Source organism: Ochotona princeps, chromosome 16 (assembly GCF_030435755.1).
Source record: "Ochotona princeps isolate mOchPri1 chromosome 16, mOchPri1.hap1, whole genome shotgun sequence".
Taxonomy (NCBI): Eukaryota; Metazoa; Chordata; class Mammalia; order Lagomorpha; family Ochotonidae; genus Ochotona; species Ochotona princeps.
In genome coordinates, this window is record NC_080847.1 from 10253156 (window position 1) to 10275549 (window position 22394).

The 22394-nt window shown below is 46.4% G+C and overlaps 1 protein-coding gene across 1 annotated transcript in view; it reads right to left on the minus strand.

Annotated features, from left to right (window-relative positions):
* HYDIN (HYDIN axonemal central pair apparatus protein) overlaps positions 1-22394 on the minus strand; it is a 312592-nt gene that overhangs the window by 79018 nt on the left and 211180 nt on the right. Inside the window, exons 27-41 of the mRNA XM_058674096.1 lie at positions 22102-22311; positions 19943-20080; positions 18495-18672; positions 17690-17817; positions 15559-15692; positions 14984-15120; positions 14625-14752; positions 14305-14496; positions 13824-13973; positions 10363-10602; positions 8930-9095; positions 6791-6970; positions 4955-5128; positions 2567-2740; positions 484-698 (exon numbers count right to left, since the gene is read on the minus strand). Of these exons, the coding sequence (XP_058530079.1) occupies positions 484-698; positions 2567-2740; positions 4955-5128; positions 6791-6970; positions 8930-9095; positions 10363-10602; positions 13824-13973; positions 14305-14496; positions 14625-14752; positions 14984-15120; positions 15559-15692; positions 17690-17817; positions 18495-18672; positions 19943-20080; positions 22102-22311 (2544 nt within the window). The remainder of the gene's footprint in view (positions 1-483; positions 699-2566; positions 2741-4954; positions 5129-6790; positions 6971-8929; positions 9096-10362; positions 10603-13823; positions 13974-14304; positions 14497-14624; positions 14753-14983; positions 15121-15558; positions 15693-17689; positions 17818-18494; positions 18673-19942; positions 20081-22101; positions 22312-22394) is intronic.

The window sequence follows — 22394 nt, forward strand, 5'->3', positions numbered from 1 at the left end:
GCTGTCCAGGACTCTTCCTACAGCCCTCCTGCAACTGTACTAAAGGTTTCATCCTTAACATGCCTATGGTACTAGGTGACATCGCACAGGAAATCATTGTCACAGGTTGTCAATTTCATACGGCTTAGCTGAATTCCTGTCAACACAGCTCTTTGTCACTCATCTCTTTTTGTGGTAAACATTTGGAGGTGATGTTTTCCTCCTGTATCAGCACCTTTTTCAATGCAGCTTGGCTGTAGGAGTTGTGTTTTCTTTATACTGGCTTTGCCAGCAGTCAGCCCAGGGCACAGAACACACAGAGTGCTGGCTAAGCACCTGCTGGGAGTTTAAACTCCTTTGAGAAGGACTGGGGTGTGGTAACAGCACTCAGGCTGGCCTGGTGAGGATGCCAGTGGGAATCAGGGGTGCTGATCACAGGTTGTGGGATGCTGGGAGGAAGGAACAAGGGTTCTGAGCTTCTTACCCCAGAACCCCGACTGGTACCTGCGGCGTGTCGGACTGGTGCGAGTGGTGCTGCTTCTGTGACCCGGAGCCGTGGCTGTCCACCTTGCCTTTGGGCAGCATCACACTCCCACGCACACTCTTCCCGGGCTTCAGCTCTGGGGTCAACACGGTGATATCAGATGTAAGCTTGCCCAAGTTCTCAGAGCTTAGACGTGTTTGGCCCAGGATGTTTTGGTTCAGATATGTCTCCTGGGCTGCAAGGAGAGGGTGGGTTTTTATTAAAAGCTACATTAGAAAATGACAGTGTCCTTGTCCTCCAGAAGGGATACAGAGCCTTCTGTCTCCCTTTGAGCTGGTTTGGGAATAGAGGCTGGACCCATGGAGCACTGGGGGGCAGGTCTGGGGTGAGCTCCATGGGGTACTTCATCACTCACCTTGCCAGGGGGGTTCCCCATGTTAGCCTGTGCTCACTCAGTACCCCCTCCAGCCCAGAGGGGAATATTTTCAATAACTGCTGCTACATAATAGCTCTGGTCTTGGATATCCAACACCTGATCTTTCCTGGTGAGAGGTTGTGTTGAGGCCAATGAGCATCTTGGCGGTGCATTCTCTGCCTCCTCAGCAGAGTCATCCAGATGAACAAGTGAGTCAGGTAACGATCATGCGTGGCTGATGGCAAAATGGCTTCAAGACTGTTCTTTTCTCCCAGCCCCTTTTCCAATTAGATGGCCACCCTTAAGAACTCCCCTCCATTGGAATGTTTCCTTCCCCAAGGTTAGGGTCAGATTTGGTTATCTAAAAGCCATTCAGAGAAGACCCTTGCTAGAGAGCCTGTGTCCACTGTGATAAACTCTTGATAATCTCCCACTCCCCAACCCTCAACAGCACATCCTGTCTCATCATGTCCCCTGGGACCCTGAAGAACAGGGTACAGAAGATGCTATTGCTCCCAGCTCTGTCCCAAGAGAGCGTGACAGGGACAGATGGTGCTGGGCTACATCCACACTTCCTGAGCTCTCGGGAAGACTCATTAGGGGCCCACTGCTCCAGGGTGACCTTCTAGGCAAGTAAACCTCCACAATCCTTCTAGAGTTGTCACTGCAACTGACTGCCATATCTTTTCATGCCATTCCCTCCCAGTGTCCCCCAGGGGCTGACTATGAGTAGAAGCACTCCATACAGGCATGTGGCAGCCAGCAATGGAGCTGCTGCACTAAGGTTCTCCAATGATAGGACTGGCTGGTCCATGCTCACTCAGCTCCATCAACCCCAACCCTCCCTGATCCTTCCCATATTACCCGCCACAAGGCATCTCACTGTGGTAATAATGACTGCCCCAGCCGGCCTGGCCCAGCGCTGGGGCTCTTGCTCCTCCCTACCCATGCCCATCCTGCCCTGACTACTGGGGAATCTATTCAGTGGTTTCCATGTGCCTCTAACTTTTCCCTGCTCATGGCATCATTCTTTCATATTTTAGAAATAAAACAACAAAAACCAGTTTTTACAGATTCAGTACTCATGCATGTTTGTATTTAACCCTGTTTTTGTCAAGACCTTTATTACACTTCTTCCTTTTCCTTCACTAACCTGTTTCTCAAAACCCTGTATTAGTTCTATCAAACAGATGATGCGAACCACATGGTATATAATTATAAAATTTATAGTAGTTCCATAAAGAATGGACATGATATAAATCACATAATTATAAATTTACAGATTAAAGAATTGAAATGAATTTTCATGATACATTTACCCCAACACATCTTAAAGAACATGTTCCTAAACTTGCCCTGGCATGGGAGCTGGCACGTTCAGGGCAGAATGTATTCCCTCTGAATTGGATGAGCCACGTTTGCTTCACCTTTAGATGTTGGTGTACCAAGGGTGTGTGCTGCCTCTCCTTCAGTGCCAAGAGAACAGCTGTGCTGGGGGCGGGGGTGGGAGACTCACACATGCTGCGTGAAGAGAGTTCTTCTTTGGGCTATTAATGGGCAGAGCATTAAAGTCAGCCTTCAGCCAGGCCGTGGAAGGGAAATTCTGTGGCAGCATAGAGATGAGGGCATTGCCAGAGTGGGTGCCAGCTGCTGTTTCCACCAATGGGCAGGTGCAATCAAGCTCTTACCAAATTCCTCGCCTTCCTTCATGGACTGCTCGATGGCGGCCTTGATGCAGAGCTCGCGGGCCCGGATCCCCGGGACGTTACTGCTGTCGGATATGGCTTCCACCACGACGGAGTCAATGTTCAAGCAGGCTGCGTGATAGTGCTTGGCCATGCTGATGGCGTTGACTGTCTTCCCTAGGAAAGAAAACAATAAAAATAAAAAAAGGTCGGGGGTTGAATTTCATGCACGGCATTTGCTCAGTATGCTGGGGAGGAGCCTCTAGACCAGGGGCCTCCATTAAGTGGATCCCTAGGAGCGCTCTGCCTTCAAATCTCCTGCGGCCAGAGGACTCAAAGCATGGTTGGGGCTTTGGACATAGCCCTGATCCCACTCCTGAGATCTGTGTGCAATAACGACCTCCTTTCTCCTGGGGTGCTTTCCTCAGCCTAAAAAACAGATTCCATCAGATGACCTTTAGATATCATGCAGTTCCTATGATCTCTAATGAGAAGACCTTTTGGTTAGAGGACAGCTTATGCTGACTTGCCCCCTCCTTTATTTCACAGCACTTTTATTAAAAAGCAAGGTAAAGGGTCCAGCATAACAGCTTAGTGGCTAAATCCACCCCTTGCATCTGCCCATATGGACCCCATATGGGTGCTGGTTTGTATTTTGGCTGCTCCACTTCCCATCTAGCTCCCTGCTTGTGGCCTGGAAAAACAGTAGAGGACGGCCCAAAGCCTTGGGACCCTGCACCCATGTGGGAGACTCAGAAGAAGCTCCTGGGTCCTGGCTTCGGATTGGCTTAGCTCTAGCCATTGTGGCCACTTAAGGAGTGAACCAGCAGATGGAAGCTCTTTCTCCCTTTCTCTCCTCTGCAAATCTGTCTTTCCGATAATAATAAATAAATATATTTTTAAGAAAACAAACAACATTCAGAAATATCAGACTAAAAAAATCTATAATCCACTCATCTGGAGATAGTGGGGCTAGACTATGGGTGTTAAATTCATTTCTGGGAGCATGTCACTTGTGTGTGCTAGGCAGAATAATGGCCCCCAAAGCTGTCCACAGCCTCATCGCTAGAGCCCACAAATAAATAACCTTATGTGATCAAAGAGACAGTGTCGATGTGATTAACCTATGGATCTTGACGTGGAAGACAGCCCTGGATTTTCTGGGCAGGCACCACCTAATCCCAAGGTCCATGTAGGGGAACAGTGGGGTCATGGTCAGAGCAGGGAAAATAAAGATCAGAGAGCCCTCTACTGCATCACACACCACACACGCTCATGTCGCCATAACCTCCAAGGTAATGTGAGTAGCCTGGCTTTGACACAAAGCCATCTGTGTCAAGATTTGTTTTTTGAAAACTATAAAGCTCCACACAAAAATGCCACAGGCCTCTTCTGGCTGCAGCTGACACTCCTGTCTGTAAGGCTGTTGCCTCCAGCTGCAAATGGCCCTCAAACCTGGCCTGGTAAGTTCTGCTGTGTGCATCCTTCAGGGAAGGCTCCCTAAAGGAAAATGATGGACGCTGTGGCATCTGTAAAGATTCCTGGAGCCGCACAGGGATCAGGACATAGGGAACACTCTATCAGTGGGATCTGCTTGGGTGACAGTCACTGCTTCACAGGAAGGTTCCCTTGACCTTCTTCGAGGGAGTTGAGGCTCACAGAGATTCCTCCCCAAGTGCCCCTGCCCTGCCATGTTCTATCTGATCTGGGGTTTGGTCCCCGTGAGTTTCTCAGGACCTCCCTTTCCTGTGGGAGGGGGAATCTCAAACCCCTTCTTTTGATAGCTGTGGAGTCTAAACATGGCAGTGACTGGGGACGAGCTCCAGAGCCTGCAAACAATGATGTCAGCTTAAGATCTTGTTCACAGGGATGATTTGGCTGCTCTGGGTTCATGGTGAAGTTAGCAGTGTGCTTGGGGCTTGGGAAGAACATGAAGAGGTTTGCCTTACACTTGCTGACTGTTCCTTTATACTATTTATCATGTAATTTTAAAGGCTGTTTTTTTCTTCAGTGAGGACTCAAACTCCAGAAATGGATATAATTGTGGATGACAACAGTCATTACAATAACACTAATGGTAAAATCAAGTTGTTGTTTTTTCTTTTGAATATTTGTCATGTGCCAAATACTGGGGTTAGCATTGTACCCTGTTAGCATTAGCAGTGTTGTTTATTGTGATCACACTATAAAATAGATACTGGTCCTACCATTTTACAGACAAGGAAACTGGGCACAGAGACCTCATGGAACTTTACCAAAGCCACTTGGCTCAGGGGTACATGTTCAACATTACCCTGTCCGTCCAATGAAATCCCAGTCAACTGTGACCGCCCTGCTGGGATGGCGACATGGCAGCTCCAGTCTGGACTTCCTCTCCAGAGTGGGGCATACCTGATAGGGGCGTCCCATGGATGATAATGGCAATGCCCTTGCGGTTCTTGGCCATGCGGCCTTCGGCGGAGATGTCGACACCCACGTGGCGTGCAATCGCCTTGTTCACGGGGTTGTTGTCCACCTCTCCCACTTCGTCTGCGGAGTGGCTGTCTATGCTCTGAATCTTGTCGGCTGCAGGTTAAAAACACATGTATGTGTGAGTGCATGTGTGCACACCCAGCACGGAAGTGGACACTTGTGGGAACAGGGAGGGGATTTTCCTTTTAAGCACTACTGTTTTACACTGGCAAACTCTAGCAGTCGCTGCCTGTACACACTTCTTTTGGATAATAATTAATCCACAGCCACTGAAATCTTAAAATACAGATAGTCTTGGTCTCTAATTCAGTCTGGGGGAATCTATCTGGCTGAAAAACAGAAAGAGCGTCTGTATGAAGACAACTTTTTTTTTCTAGTGGCAAAATATCAGACTGTTAGCTGAATGTGTAACATAAAGGGAAATGGTTGAATAAGCAAAAGTGATGACATTCATATTACAGAATTAACACATAGCAGCTGTTACAAGTATGACAAGTCTTACAGGCTCAGAAACTATAGGCTCCATCTATCCTGTTGCCTGTTTTTGTAAATAAAGTTTTCTTGGAATGCAACCACACCTCTTATCGATCATGTTATGGCTGCTTCTAGCTTTCAGAGGTGGAGCTGGCTAGAGGCAGCAGTGACCACATGACCTTCAAAGTCCCACATAGCTACTGCACTGCCCTTCACAGGAAAAGCTTGCCAAACTCTGGAGTTATATTAAAAGTAGCAGTCTTGGAGCGGCATCTATAACAGAAAAGAGCAAGCTGTGGAATAATCTAGGAGCATGCTGAACACCACACAGTGTCAGATGCATATATGGTCACTTTAACTACACTGTTTTCCTAAAAAAACAGGATCATACTCTTAAAAAAAATTCTCTGACTTTCTCATGTATTCCATCTTGGATATCTTTCAGCAGAGCCAGGCTGGATTCAACACGAGGCATGGAGCTGGAAACTGCTGTCTTCACACCTAGTGTCGCTATCACAATCCTGCTGCCTTCTCCTATTGATCTGTGTGACCAAGGCTAACAATGGGAAGCTCACTGAACTCTTCAGGGACCTCAGTCACATTGCCCAGGTTTTCTAGTCCCAGAGCTGGGCCTTCTCCTGGTTTATAATGATTGGTAAGCAAGCGGCTTCTGTAAAGCTGGCTGAGCTGGATTTAATTTCTGATGATGGTTTTCAGCATTCCGTATTGCTTGGTGGGGAAAAATGGGCTTTTAATGCTGGGAGGCCAAGGGGAGGGGCTTGTGGAGGGACATGAGGCAGAATGTCATCCCCCCTCCCCTGTTCCATCGTGTGACTCCGAAACTCCCCCATGTCGGCTGGAATTTTGGCTTTAGAGGGGTAAGACCTTCTAATGAGGCCTTAGGCTAGGTAGAATGCAAAGAACCATGGCAAGAATTATATATCCTACACTAAGTTGTCAGCATGGTCCTGGGCTTGCATAAGGGGAGGGCCAGAAACCACAGCTTCCCCAAGGCAGGTATAGTGGCGGCCGGGGTGGGGTGGAGATGGGCTAGGAGGTCCAGAGGAGGAAGTTTCTGATTTTTTAAATTAACATAAAGAGAAGAGATCTAATGTATTTCATAGGTGCAACTCTAATAAAGTAACCATGATGCCTTTCTTCCCTCTCCCTTGTTCCATCCCCTGGAGGAAGAATTTTAATGGAGAAAAGTAAAAAGGCATCGGGTGGCCTTCCCACTTCTGATCCCAGAGAACTGGTCCCCGAATGTGAAAACGCTGTTACTTTGAAACACGAGTTTTTCCAGGCTATCCTCATCTTCATCTTCATCTGGGAAGGTTTTGGAATCGGCCAGAGGGGGCCGCTCTCCAAGGTTGGACGTGGCCGAGACCCCTTGGCTGAGGGACGTCCTCTTCGTGCTGGGTGAGGTGCCCGTCTCCGATGAGAAAATATCTTCGTCTTCTGCTGGGGAGCAAAGGATGAGGTGCATGGCAGGGAGGGAAGGGGAGGGAAAAGGAGGCGGGACAGGAGAGGAAAGCCAATGAGATCATCCCTGCGCTGGCCACCATCCCCAGGCATCCTGCCCAGACAGACAAGGATGCTTGGCTGTTTCTCTGCTTGTAGCACTTCTCCATTTTACCATTCACCGAATGCTGAAATCATACAATGGCTCAGCAAATCTGGAGAATTCAGGGATGAGGTGCCTAGTTTAGCTGCTACAGATGCCCATGTCCCATGTCTGAGGGCCTGAATGTGACTCCAGCTTCTGGTTCCAGCCCTGGCCCAGTCCTGGCTATTGAAGGTGGTTTGGGGACTGAACTAGTGCGTAGGAACACAGCCACTCCGGGTCTCTTTCTCGCTCTCAAATAAATTAAAAGGAAAAAAAAAACTTGAAGAAAATTTGGAAAATTCAGAAGAGCCAAATAATTTTATGAAATTTAGCTGCCAAAAGAAATTAAGAAATGATGAGAAACTATAGTTGAATTTTGCAAGAGCAGGAGAGGGGAGTTCCCACCTCAGATTTTTAATTTTTTCTTTTGTTTTCTCAAAATGAAATGGCATTTGCAATGTAATCCCATTTCATTTTGAAAAACAAAGGACTTGGCCATCCTCCACTGCTTTCCCAGGCCACAAGCAGGGAGCTGGATGGGAAGTGGAGAAGCTGGTACATGAACCCATGCACATATGGTATGCCGGTGCCAGCCCTAGGTATGAGTCACACTGACATTGATGTCATCTCTTTCTATCTATCTATCTATCTCTCTATCTATCTATATCTATATCTAGAGATAGATACAGATAGATAGATTTATGTCTATATATAGATAGATACAGATAGAGATAGATATAGTTATACACTCTGCTGTTGTGTGACTGCTTGGTTAATTTTGTTTTGAATGACTGACACCATTACCAGAAAAGAAGATACTCCAGGTCCTTGGGCCCCTGCCATGCATGCAGGAGGCCCGGATGGAGCTCCAGGCTCCTGGTTTTAGTGGGTTCCAACTACCGCAGTCATCTGGACATGAACCAGCAGGTGGCAAATCTCTATATCTCTTGCTGTCACTTTGCCTTTAGGCTCCGGCAACCACTTAGGAGAAGAAGCTCCTGGTTCCTGGCTTCAGATCAGCTCAGTTCTGGTTGTTGTAGCCACTTGGGGAGTGAACCAGTGAATGGAAGATCTTTCTCTATGTCTCTCCCATCTATAACTCTGCCTTCCTAATAAAAATAAATCTTTAAAAACAAGATGAACAAGAGTACTGTAAAAAAATTCATGACAGTGGACTTGAAAGACAAATTTTGAAATCTGTGTAAAGCATGTGTGAACCAGTCCCTGGGGCAGCTGGTGGGGTGACAGGCCAGAAAGGGCCAGGTTGAGAGAGTGCAGTTCAGTTCTGTGGTTGAGCTTTGGCCTTGAAGAGCACAGAGGGGCTGACCTTGTTTTCATAAACTCCTGCCTCTTTGGGGGTACCAGTTTCTATCTTACATGGCACATTACTGGGCATCCTTTAGGCACACCTGTAGGAGGGGTTGGAGTAGAGGACTCGGATATGCCTAGGCTGAGGCTTATCCTAATTCTGCCACCCAAAGCCACGGCCCTGGCTTCTCTGTGCTACATTCATTGCCACAGGGGCAAAGCCCTTGGCATAGCATCTGTGCAGTGTTCTTACCTGTACCAGCTGTTTCAAAAGTCATAAAACTCCACGGCATTCTCTGTGAGCTGAATGTGCTCCCACCTCTGTACTATAACAAGGGGAGAACACGGCCCACTTTTCAGAGTCAAAAATAAAAATATGCAGGCACTTGGCGGCTGGATTCCTAGCATCTGGCATTCAGTAATTGGCCCCACATAAGGGATTTCATTCAAATGGGCCAGGGCAGTGGCTGGGACCAGGGGTTCACCCCTCCCAGAGTTCTTCTCACCATCTGGTCCCAAATTGTCCAAGTATTTGGCCTTCATCTGCTCCTCTTTCGACCTCTTGAGCTCCTTGAAGTACTCGTACACTTCCATGGGCAGCTTCTCCCCTGGGTCACGCGGAGGCAGCAGCAAGTTGTTGCAGGAGTCGTAGCCCTTCAGCTTTCGCAAGATCTGCCCCAGGGAAGAGTGGCAACTGCTGTGGGCCCTGCCCTGGGTGCTCCCTCCGCCCTGCGGGTCTTCACAAGTTCACTCACTGACCCTGTCAAAGCCCAGGCTCCTCCCAAGGCTGTGAGTTGTTGAAAACACCTTACTGACTTCAGCAGGTGAGGCTAAGTCCTGAGCCTGTGGGCATGCAGGATGTTTCTTTTGCTTCATTTGAGTGTGGCCAGTTCACATGTGGAAAAGAATCTTTTTATTTTAAAAATAATGCATGCTTTCTTTTCCCACAGTGGCAAAAAAAAAAAAAAAAGAAGAATTTCACTATGTATTTTGACCCATTTGAAAAAAAAAATGTGGCTTCTATCAGGGAATTTGAACAAAAGGTTCTTTTTTTTTCCCCGTAACCCTGACCTTTAAATAAATAAATAAATAAATAGTGTTAAAATCTGTATATTTTTAGAGCCATCCCTACATTCTGGAAATCTACACAATGAAAAAGACTTTTAAAAATAAGGGGGAGGGCCCGGCGGCATGGCCTAGCGGCTAAAGTCCTCGCCTTGAAAGCCCCGGGATCCCATATGGGTGCCGGTTCTAATCCCGGCAGCTCCACTTCCCATCCAGCTCCCTGCTTGTGGCCTGGGAAAGCAGTCGAGGACGGCCCAAGGCTTTGGGACTCTGCACCCGTGTGGGAGACCCGGAAGAGGTTCCAGGTTCCCGGCATCGGATTGGCGCGCACTGGCCCGTTGCGGCTCACTTGGGGAGTGAATCATCAGAGTGAAGATCTTCCTCTCTGTCTCTCCTCCTCTGTGTATATCTTTGTAATAAAAATAAATCTTTAAAAAAAATAAGGGGGAAAAGACAATTTCCCTGGAGGGAGAACTAAGATAAGCTCATCAGCAGGTCTACCTTGAAACAGCTAAAGGAAACTCTCCAAATGGAAAGTAAATAAAAGAAGAAGAAATCTTGGACTATAAGGAAGGAAGAAATCATCATAGAAAGGCACATGTAATGCATTTCCCTTTCCTCTGGTGTTTTCTAATATGTATTTGGCTGGTTTGAGCAAAAACAAAAGTCTGACAAAGAAACCTGTCAGTTACATAGAAAAGCGTGGAACATAGAGGGAGATAAAGGTAGGGATGGCTTCTGAGTTACATGAGAACTGGCAAAGCGCCAGTACAAGTTGATTGTGATCTTACATGTGTCTACGTATGTATGTTGAGCACTGATGCCTGTGGCAGTACCTAATGAAGCTGCAGAAGACACGCTGGCCTCTGCTCACCTTCTCTTCTAGTAGATACTGTTGGTCAAACTCTAAAGAGTAGAACTCAATGGGAAAGCTGCAGGGGTTCCTCACTACCACCTCGCCCTCGTCCCCTGGCGAGTAAGGCAGCAGCGGCCCCAGCTCCAGGACCGAGGGGCTGAACTCCAGGCGTGGCTGCAGACCTTGCCCCTGGGCCAGCAGCGTGAGTTTCTGAGCACTCTGGCCGATCTGGAACATCAGAGTTTGGCTATAGAATTTCTGCAAAAACAAAGGCAAAACAAGATTTAAATTTCTGTTGTGGTGGTTCTGTTTGTTACATGCAGTGTAAAAACTTAAGAATGACTAAGGGGACAAGACAGCCTGTTTAGGTGAAGAGAGAATAAAGATTGCTTGGGAACACTGTATGTGTACTCCTGTATTAACCATTGGTCTAGATCCATAGGTGACAGGTGCATGCTAGGCCTTGCACTAGGCGCTGTGTTACTTGGAGTGTGTCCTATGAGTGGGGCACTCCTATTCCTCAAGTCTGGTCACTGTACCTCGAGACTGAAGGCTTGATTCCCAGGCCCTGCTGCCCCTGGGCAGAGGAGACAGAGCAGAAGCATGAAGACAGCAATGCTGCCGGGGAGCAGTCCGCAGTTGATTACTTGAGGTGGTTTCCATGCAAGACCCTCAGCTCTTGTGACGATCTTGGAGAAGGATAATTTTCAAAATACGTACTTTGTCTAGTTCTCCAGAGTTCGCCAGAGTGAGAGCACTCAATTGGTTCTTATGATATGAATAAATCAAGACACCGACTGAGCCATCTCCTGCTGCCTCCCAGGGTTTGCATCAACAAGAAGACAGACTCGGGAGCAGAGACAGAACTCAAGTCTAGACATTCTTACATGGCATGTGGGCATCTTAGCCATTAGTTCCAAATACCTGCCCCCACTTGTCCCTTTCAACATCAGATTATTGTTGCTATTATGATCATTATTATTTGTTGCTCAGTTGCCTGAGTTCCTCATCTTTTCTGGGTGTCAGTCTGTTGTTAAAAAAGCTGGCAGATGGTTCTTCCCCTCCTGCTGCCTGTCTCATTGCTCAGCTGATTGCCTCCTTTTATGGATGTAAATCCCACTAGGCAGTTCTTCCTGTTGTTGCTTGTGTCTTAGAGTTACTTGAGGACCAATGTCCTCAAGCTTTCCCTCCATTTTCTTCTAGTAATTTCACAGGTTTGGGGCTTTCATGCATTTACACTTGATTTTTTTTTTTTAATATGGTGAGTACAAGTTCAAGCTGATGTCACTCTCAGTGGTAGGTTCAAACCCTTGTTTCTTTCCCTCCCCTTCCTTTCATTTATTTCAAAGGTAGAGATACAGAGAAAGAGGGAGTTCCTTCTACCCACTGGCTCACTCTCCAAATGGCTGCAATGTCCAGGGCCGGGCCTCTGGAGGCAGGAACCTGGAACTCTATCTTGGTTTCCCATGTGGGTAGCAAGGGTTTGGGCACTCAGACTATCTTCAACTGTTTGTTTTCTAGATGCATTAACAGGGAGCTGTATTGGAAGTAAAGTATTAGAGGCTTGAACTTGTACTCATCCGAGATGCTGGAGTTACCGGCAGTAGCTTAGCTTGTTGTGCCACAATACCAGCAAACCCTACCCCCATCCTTGTTTCCTGCATAGAGTATTTTAATCAAATGTTATAATGTCTAAGAGCTGTTATGTGTAGACATAATGGATTCTTTAGGCTGATGTAGACGGAGACGCAGGTGTGAACAGAACAGGTTTTAGGGCTAACTTGTACTTACTGTCAATAAACTCTTTCCCAATTAGTGAAAACATTAGCATCCATCAATTCCAAGTCAATCTTTATGGAACTGCCTGTGCAAATCTATTTTTTCCCCTATTTTCTGACATTTTACTTATTTAGTAATGGGGGAAAAACCCTTAAAACTCAAGTAAAGCCTTTGACAGTCTTAAGACTCTTAAAATTGCAAACACATTATTAAGTCTTTTCAAAAGCTTGGAAAGATTCTGATAATAATGGAAACATGGGCTTCATTTTAAAATGAGCTATGAAGTAATTTATTTTCCCACTTCCTTTCTATAGATTCTTACGTAGTTCCTCAAAGCCCATTATTAGGAAAATGGGAGTTAACTGTTACTATTCTACAAAATTCACATCAGTGTTTCTTTGAAAAGAATAGAGTGGAGGAAAATTCATCCTCCCAAATGCCTTGGGTTTTGAACAAGCATCGTTGCCAGGTCACTTCCTGGGATTGTTCCTGATTCTAGAGTCTTATAATTTCTACTGTGCTGTTGGACGGGGGCTGGGGGTGGTTTGTGTTTATAACGTTTACAAAAGAAGCATTTATGGGCCCGGCGGCGTGGCCTAGTGGCTAAAGTCCTCGCCTTGAACGCCCTGGGATCCCATATGGGTGCCGGTTCTAATCCCGGCAGCTCCACTTCCCATCCAGCTCTCTGCTTGTGGCCTGGGAAAGCAGTCGAGGACGGCCCAAAGATTTGGGACACTGCACCCGTGTGGGAGACCCGGCTTCGGATCGGCGCGCACTGGCCCGTTGCAGCTCACTTGGGGAGTGAATCATCAGAGTGAAGATCTTCCTCTCTGTCTCTCCTCCTCTGTGTATATCTGGCTGTAATAAAATGAATAAATCTTTAAAAAAAAACAAAAGAAGCATTTATGAGGCTTAAGCCAACTGGAGGACAGGAACTACTTATTATCACGGCTACTTAGGATAAGATTTGGGAACCGTTGAGGGACTTTCTGTACATAGTGCAGTATGCTGTGAGATTTTACTCAACACTGTGCACCTAGTAAGCAGCTGTGGCAGTTAACGACTTACCTAGAACTTGAGATTCTAACAAATTCGTATGTTAAAAAGTATAAAGAATACATATATCCTATGAGTACTCAAGACTTTCAGCAGGGGCCACTTTCAGCAACACATTAATATTTCTGTTTCCACTTTGGACTTTGAAATCTAAGAGCGATACAGAACAGTGAAATAGTTTCACCTCAGTTTGTTGAGCTTTTTCTGCCAGATGAATTTGGCCTCAAACTCAGGAAAATTCCCTCCCCTCTCCCCCAGTTTTTGGAGCTTAGTGGATTTCAGAATTGCAAGTGAGGCTTTTTACTTATAATATCACTCTTATTATTTTATTTTAATCTGGAAGTAAACTGAGGTTTAGCAGGGCTAAGTAATCTGCTTAGAGACACTCATCCTCTACACACACACTCAGAAAGTCTCGAATGCAAGTCTGCTGATGAAAGTTGATGTGTAAGATACACCTGCTGACTCTGGTCTACTGGGCCACAGGACTCAGGTGGACTCCAAGCACTTGAGAAGGCATGGTCACAGCAGCGGAACTCAGACTGCTCTAAGCTTTCCTTGGTGCTCAAAGCAAGCATGAGCTTTAAGTACAGGCTGAGGAGAACCACAGAATCTGAAAGAAGCCACATTGCTTTCAAGCTCACCTCTTCCTTTGGCATGAATTTCACTTGCACATTGGACTTCTCACCGGGATCCAAAACTCCAGATGTGGGCTGGATCTCAAAGATCTGCGCCATTTGCTTTAATTCAGGATGCACTTTCCGTCTCAAGTACCTTGGCATGTGTTTCTCCAGCTGGTTTATAAACATGGGTTAATTAGACTGTCTATGGAAAAATGAATTCATCCTACCCTCCACCTGGCATGAGTTACATTCCCCAAGTGTCTCTCGGCTAACAGGAAATGTGTACAGACTATGGGCATTAAGACTGACATGACCTCTGACGTAACTACATGGCCTGAGAGGACCTTGTGTTTGGGCTAAGATCCCATATTAAACTCAGAAGGCACCATGCCACTGAAAATCTTTGATCAGGGATTAAAAGGATGAGGATAAACACTTCAAATTGCAATCTGGCTGAAAGGGAGATGGAGAAAAGGGGATGAAAGGGCCATAGTTCACTTGCCTTGTTAACAGGCTTCTGGGTGTGGACAAACCATTCACAAGGGACTTGGAGATGATTGGAAAGCTGTACTGTTTCCACCATGCACTGTCCACACTGTATTGAGGCAAAATCCACTTTTCCACAGGACAGTGTCATGTTTGGGATGGCCAGCTTGGCTTGTAGGCAGACATGGACTGTGGGCCCTCCAACCACCTAGAGCAGGCACAAACTTGTTGGGAAAGATGCACAGCTGCTACACAATAACCAGATCCTCCCAGCGCGGCCAGCCAGAAGAACAGGCAAACCTGGAGGGGGCAGGTGGACCCAGTGGGGCATCTCACCTTGATGGGCAGAATGACTTCTTTGTTTCCAACAGGAAGGTTAGCCCCTTGTGGGTCAAATCTCACTTCAAATGTTTCTGTTTCACCATAAGGCAGGTTCTTTACACGATCCAGTTCAGTACTGAAGCCTGGACCAAAGCAAACAAAATGTCATTGTGAAAAAGAGCGAGTGAGAGAGAATCTGGAAAGAGCTGTTGCTGGGACTGGAGGTCCACTTACAGCACCTACAAATGACCTGGATGACCCAGCTGACCCAGCTGATCCCAGGAGCAGGGTGGCTGCTGCCCCAGCATGGGACAGGTGGTTTTGCCATTAACAACACTGCAGTGGAACAGGAAGGGGTCTCCCGGCCTGGGTACCTGTGTCATGGAGGACACGCTTTTCTGCATGGAAGGACACGGGAAAGTAACTGGTATTGATGATCTTGATGGTGTGGGTTCGGACGTCACCAAGGACAATGTAGCCGAAATCTAAGATATACTCTGGCAGCTGGATTCTGAAACATTCAACAGGTTCTTCTTACCTGTCTTATTCAAGCCCGCAAGCCTACTTCTCCAAAAGTGAGAGAGTTACATTCTCTTCCAGCTCCTGTGTACCATTTCATTTTTCGGAGAGGAGAACAACTCATGACCGTGAGAATGGAGACTAAAACAATGCATTCCCCTAGGAAGTCCACACCAGCGTTTTAGCTGCTATCTTAGACTGCAGTATGGGGCTGAATGGATTTGACACAGGGCCTGGCCCTGCCCGGTGGACAGATGGGGCTTAGTGCACTTAAGAGGTAGATGCCTCCCAGCCTGCCTGATGCACGAGCACAGCACAGTGATTTCCATTTCCAGACGATCAGCCATCATTTCAGCGTGCGCTGGGCATGAGGCAGTTCTGTTTGCTCGGCCACCCCCTGGCACCAACACACACAGAGAAGGGCACTCACTTGGCTAGCCTGCGGCGATTCCGGTGACTGAAGCATGTGTCATCCGTGGGATCAGGAATGGCTGTTTTCTGACATTCCAGGGCGTGGTTCTGGACTATAAGTCGCTCCACTTCCATCTGGAGATGAGCACTCAGCTGGAGCAAGAAGCAAAAAGCCAAATCAGCACATTCTTCTAGAACATGCATTCTCAAAGGGGAGACTATCACCCCCAAGGGGAATAAAATTGACCTTTCTGGATGGTGAAAGTCTCAAGTACTGCAAAGATCTGTGGCTCTCCAAAGCAGATTTATGGTATATTTGGATTAGCAAGTCTTCATGAGGGGGTGGGGAAGGTGCCTCCCTACCGTGGAATACTACTCAGCAATGAAAAAGAAGTGAGCTACTGTGACATTTTATGTGCATTACGCTGAATGAAAAAGATCGAACCCAAAAGGCTATATGTTGTGTGACTGCATTATGCAACACCTTTGAAACAACAAACGCCTACAGAAGAACATGTAAATGGTTGCCAGGACTAATGGATGTGGAGAGAGGAGAGTGGGTGTGGTTATAAGGTTAAGTACCTGAAAACAAAATCTCAATTAAAAATAAGACTTAATTCTCCTTGTTGAATGTAAGAGCCATCTCCTTCCCTCCCTTTTCTTAAAATATTTACTTGAGAAATCTTGTCATTTTTAGTTCTTTTCCATCTCTTTGCTATTTCAAACTTGCTAGGCCAAGAAGATCTTTCGCAAGGGCCTGGGAGTCATCTCTTCAAAACACAAAGGCATCAAGGAAGATGGAGTCCCCATCTCCTAGCTCATGCCTATCAGCAGGAACCTACCTTTGGTGGGGCTCGGTCATAAAGGGAAGCTGCCTTTCCTTGAAGTAAGCTGACTGGCTCATGTGGGAGCCACCGCACTCACTGAGTGAGACGAGGGATGTCGTCAAGCCTCCTTGCTGCAGGACTAGTGATTGCTGACTTTGGAATGTGACTGATCGGCTGCATGAAATGGTAGGACTTCCTTGTGCCTAGGCAGAAGTCGGCAGGTTGCCTGTGACAAGCACCATACTCTGCTTTATATCCTGTACTCAACCAGGGTTCTGCAAAACAAGCCATGGCTGGGGCTCTGGGGCTCCTGTCCACGCCACAATACTCTTCTTTTCCGGGCAGAACCCCTTCCTAACCAGCCCAAGGCTTGTGGAGTCCCATGGACTCTGCTCCCATGTGAACAGAACAGCATGAGAGAAAGCAGCTTTCAGGTTTAGGACCAGTTTGTCAAGGGACGAGTTTCAGGAGATGTTGAGGACATTTGGAGAGTCTCGTCTTGTGTCACAGCCTTTACTGAAAAGCCTCTATTACCTCCCTTAGAGACCACCTTTTGGCTGGACTCTCACATTCCTCATTTTTTCAGACCCTGCTGCTGCTGTAATTTTGTTTGTCTAGTCTTTCAGGACTCCATTCTGAATCCATTCTGTGCACTCCACATTTTAAGGAAACCACATCACATCTGATAATTACAATGACCCTCTGATGCTTGAATCACTTTCTTCAACCCATCTCTCTTCCCCACATTCCACGCAACGGCTCTGGTTCCTTGAAGCACAGGGTTTTCATGCTCAATGATGGACCATTTGAACTCCGTTTCCTTTCTTACCCTCCCACCTAAACTTGCTGTTCCTACGTTTCCGGTCTCTGAGCTCCCTTCTTACCTTGTCAACTAACTAGGACACCTCAGCATCATCCTCGACTAATCTCCCAAGCTCCATGTCATTCCAATCAATCCCTGTTCCCTCACCATTCTACTTCTGGACACTCCTTGAACTCACCCTGTTGTCTCTACCCTAAGCACAGCCCCACTGCTTATATTACCACCATCTGCCACAATCAGAGATTCCCATATGGACTCTCACCAGCCCCCAATCCCCACACCCAGAATTCCTCAAAGCCAACAAAGCATCAAAGTGGCTCTCCAGTGCTCCTAGGATAAAGTCCCAAGCCTATGGCAGGTGCTGTGGGAAGTGACGCATTTCTCTAGGCTCACATAGCCTCTATCAGCTCTCTGCTTCTTTGCCTTCGCGGTTCTCCCTTGCTCTTCCTTGCTTACTTCTCCCCTGCTGCACGCTCTGTGGTGGGTGAAACTACTCTTACCTTGGTAGATTCGTCCTCAGGCATTTCTTCAGCTAGTATCTCAAAGTGATCCAAGGTTTCACATTTACTGTACTCTTTCTCTATGTTTGCTCTGGCCTGATTCAAGAAGGTTTTGTACTTTTCAACACCTGTGGCGGTTGGAAGGAGAAGGGAATCAGGATGGTCAGAAAAACACAAACTGAGCCCCAAACACAGACTCTAAGTGCAGGGTGAAGTGAGAAGGGACGAGAACTGTCTGCCACTTAAACTGCCAGGATTTCTCTCAATAGAGGATGAGGTGATTGGTGAGTAGCTGCATTTGCATCTGAGTTGATGCGGCCACACAAGAACTTGGAGGTAATGACTGGCACGCTGACCATCTGGATTCCAGCTTGCTGGGCACTTCCCTGGGTCCTGCTCTGAAACCCCACACCCAGGGACCCTTGCAATGCTGGACAAATGAGGACAGGTGGATATTCCTTTTCTGTTGTGAAAAGTCAGTTTCCACATCGAATATAGCTTTGTTAACAAAGTGAATTTGAGTCAGTTTTTTTTTTTTAAACTAAATCTAAATGTGCCACAACATCCTGTATCAGGGAGGTAAGAAGATGTTAAATACTCCAGTATTAAGCCAGTGCAAATTCATATGCTTTAATGATCAAGGGCAATGCAATTCAAAAGCATGTTACAAAAGAATAAAGGAGCTTATCATAAGCAATCACAGAGCCAAGTAAAAACATGAGTAGCCATCAACCTTCAAATAAACAAAGCAAAAATACATCCTGTGCCCCTCAGTGGGGAGATACCATAATGCGTGCAGAAGTACCTCTGAGATTCCTGGGGAGATCAAGACTGATTCGAGGAAAAATTCCCTCTCCACTGATGGTGATGTGTTCTGGGTCCAGGTGGGCAATCTGGATCTGGAAACTTCTTTGAAATACCTCAGGTACTCCAGGTAGGTAGGAAATTTTTAACACCTGCTCATCATGCGAACCGATAAAGCCCTAGGCAGTAGAAAGACCAGTGAGAACTCTAAAACATACAAATAAATCTCTGGTTTGATGAACTAAGTCGTCTCAAAAGACAATTTGGTTGGTTATTCTCCACTCACACTCCTCCCCAACGATCCATTCTTATGAAGCTACAAGAAAATGACAAGAAAAAAAAAAAAGAAAAAATAGGCAACATTTCATAAAAGAGAAAACATTACAGCAAATAGGAATGATAAAAAAGGGCCCATTCCCGTGACTCAGCAGGGAAATGCAAACTAAGCTCACAGTAAAATATTCACAAACTGTAAGACTGATCCTTTTCTTTTGGCAAGACCTTTCAACCAAGGAAACTCCCTGCACATCTGGTGGGGAAGAAGCACAGAGAATGTTCACACTATTTTATTAAGTTGAATGCACACGTACACTATGACCCCGCTATTCCACTCCTGAGAAAGTCACAGGAAAATTCTCTTACTGGTGGGCCAGGAGTTGTATAAAAGATTATAGTAGGATTGTTATACTAGTGAGCAGTTAGTGTAAAAAAAAAAACACCAAATTTACTTTCAAGAATATTTAGTTAGAAAAGGAATATTATTCAGTAGTGGAGACAAATGAACCACATTTACATTGACAGCGTGGACAAAGATTACAAAACAATATGGAGTGGGGGAAAAGCCTAAACACAAAAGACTATATTTAATGATGTCATTAAAAAAAAGATTTATTCACCTTTATTGGAAAGGCAGATTCACAGAGAGGAAAGACAGAGAAAAAGATTTTCCATCTGCTAGTTTACTTCCCAAGTGGCCACAATGGTTGGAACTGAGTCAACTTGAAGCCAGGAGCCATGAGCTTCTTTTGAGTCTCCCACGTAGATACAGGGTCTCATGACCCTGGGCTGTCCTCTACCACTCTCCCAGGCTACAAGCAGGGAGCTGGAAGGGAAGTGGAGCAGCCAGGATATGAACTGGTGCCACATGGGATCCTGGAGCATGCAAGGTAAGGATCTTAGTCACTAGGCTACTGTGCTGGGTCCAATGATGCCATTTTTATAAAGCTCAAGATAAAGCAATAGCTCATAAAACAAAAATTGATAAATAAGTGCTTAATAAGTAAGTGGTGTGACCTCGATTTATTTATTTATTTTTTTACTGCTTCTGAGTATATTTCAGTTTTAATTAAAAAAAAAAAGGAAAGGAAAGGAGACCATGACACTCGCGGCAGTGAAGGCTGGCAGTGTGGCTTGTAGGACGGACCCTGGGCTCCTGCTGCTGTAACTCACCGAGAAAGGCTGGATGAATGGCACTCCAGGCAGGAGGACTTCGGGTGAAGACTGGTGGTTGGTCAGAACCTTGAAGTCAAAGCCGACCTTCCCAAGGTTTGTCAGCCTTATTTCACGCTCTGTGACGTGGTCAAACAGCTGGGGAGACGAAGGGGAGGAGTGGTGCCACCTGCTACCACCTGACGAAGGTGAGCAACAAATGTGCCTCACAGGTGGGTGTTGGCTTTTGTGAAACACACTGCAGCATGCATGTTCCAGGACCCCAGAAAGGTACCAGCGGCAGCAGGAGGGGGATCCCTTGGCTCTGCAGTCCTGGAGGACCCGGCTCTCGTCTCGGGGAGGCAGGGTACAGTGGGGTGCGAGCCTTTCAGCCCTCTGCTCCTCTGCGTCTTTCACCACAGGAATGTATCTCTAGTAGAATCTTGGAAGTCCATTTTTTGTATGCCAAGACTTCCCTTTTGAATTTTACCTTGTAAGGAAAATAATAAGCTTTGAGGCCAGATTGCTCTGGGCTGAATTTTTCTGTTTATATGAGAATGAAGGATGTTATAGGTCAGTTATGTTTTTTTTCCCCAGTCGTGTGTTAACATAATTCACCAGTTAGGTTAGCTGACTCAACTAGCCACAAACCAAGTCCACTGCAGGGACCCTCAGGGCAGGGCAAGGATGAGCTGTTTTGAAAAATCTACCCAGAGATGAACCAAAGCCAATTGTCCAAAGGACCGTGGAGATAATGAAGGAAAGAGAATTCTATTTGGTCAACACAGATGTTGGGTCAATTTGATTTTAGGTACAATAATTATAGACCTATGATGTAAGTCAATAATTATTCATGTAGTAGCCATATTCTGGGCATTCAATCGTTCTTAAAAATTTCTAGATATGGTATTTGAGTACCTTATATGAAATATAATTGGGAAGACCAGCTGCCTGGGCAGAATTACTAATGGTTATTTCAAAGCAAAGATGAGAAAGTATATTTTGTTGTGGTGAAGTCCATACTTCACATGCTAAGGGGATGTGAAGTGGTGGGATAACTAACTGGGCTGCAGCTGAGCTGTGTCTCACAGCATGCACAGGCATGATGCTGGCAGAGCGGAGGAGAACAGGGACAACACAAGAGCAAGCATGGTGCCAGGAGAGGCTGGGGTACAGTAGGGCCAGTCAGTAAACCAGCTTGGTCACAATTAAATGAATGGGCTATGATGTGGGCTTATGAGAAATGAACTGTGAAATGAGCATCACTTAATAAAGGGTCTTAGCGTATGCTTACTCACGTGCAAGAAGATGGCTCCCACTGGACAACAGAAAGAAACTAATAATTGCAGGCCTACTCTACCACAACACAGCATTGACCTGACGCTTCACTTAAGGCATGACCAGAGGCTTTAAGCAGTTGGCTGATGTACCCAAGGTCACAGTCATTGTGAATTAAACAGGATGCAAAACCATGGTCTTTTCTCAATGCCATCTTACTTTTCCAAATGCTTCTGGGAATATCTGGTCAGTCAGGGGAATCATGGGATGAAAAAGACAATTGGGAGAAGACTTTACCTGGCAATGATGTTTGGATGGATCAGTGATGGGTGCTATGAATATTCCGCAACCCTTCACGTGAAGTGGGTCAGGGGACCAGCAATCTCAGGAACCCTGAGAACTTGTTGGTAAAGCAAACTCTCAGACTTCATCCTGGACTGACGGAACCAGAGCCTGTACTTGGACAATTTTCTATGTGATTTGGGTACACACTACAGTGCGGGGGGAACTGCTGTGATAATCTAGGCAGGACCTGATAAGACCCCTGGTGTGGTTATGGGACGGGGATGCTGACTGGGGGGACAGACTGGGAGGATGCTGGGGACAGGCCAAAGGACTGAGCCCTATAACAGGTGAGAAAATGATAGTGCTATGGAAAGGACAGAGAAAGTGGGAAGGGTTTGTGTATTAAAAAGAAAGACACAAACTTCAGTATCTGACATGGTGAGCTTTGGGAGATGGAGAGAAGAGTAAGCAAACATTTCTGGCCAACAGCTGGCATTAAGAGGTTAATCAGAGGTATGGAGGCTGACCAGGGATCAGACAGGGTGATGGTGATTCTGTGATGAACAAGGGCTTGGGAGGCAGGCAGGGAGAAGGACCAGGGTTCGTAATCACAGTACCTGCAATCCGTAGTTAATATCTGTGGTGTCAAAGGAGTAGTTGATTACAGATGCCTCTCCTTTCAGTGTTATCTCATATGTGGGCCCTTCTTCCACCTTGCACAGTGCCTTGGCCTGGGCCACGATGTCACAGTGCCCGTAGAAGGTGAAAGAGATCTGATGGCTGCTGTGTGGCTGCAGCACTCCGTAGAGGGGCAAGATGTCAAACACCTGTGGGGGAGAAAGCCATTCCACATGAGGACAGCTATCAGCATGAAGGGCTTGTCCAGAGGGGAAGCTAAAATCTTGCCAGC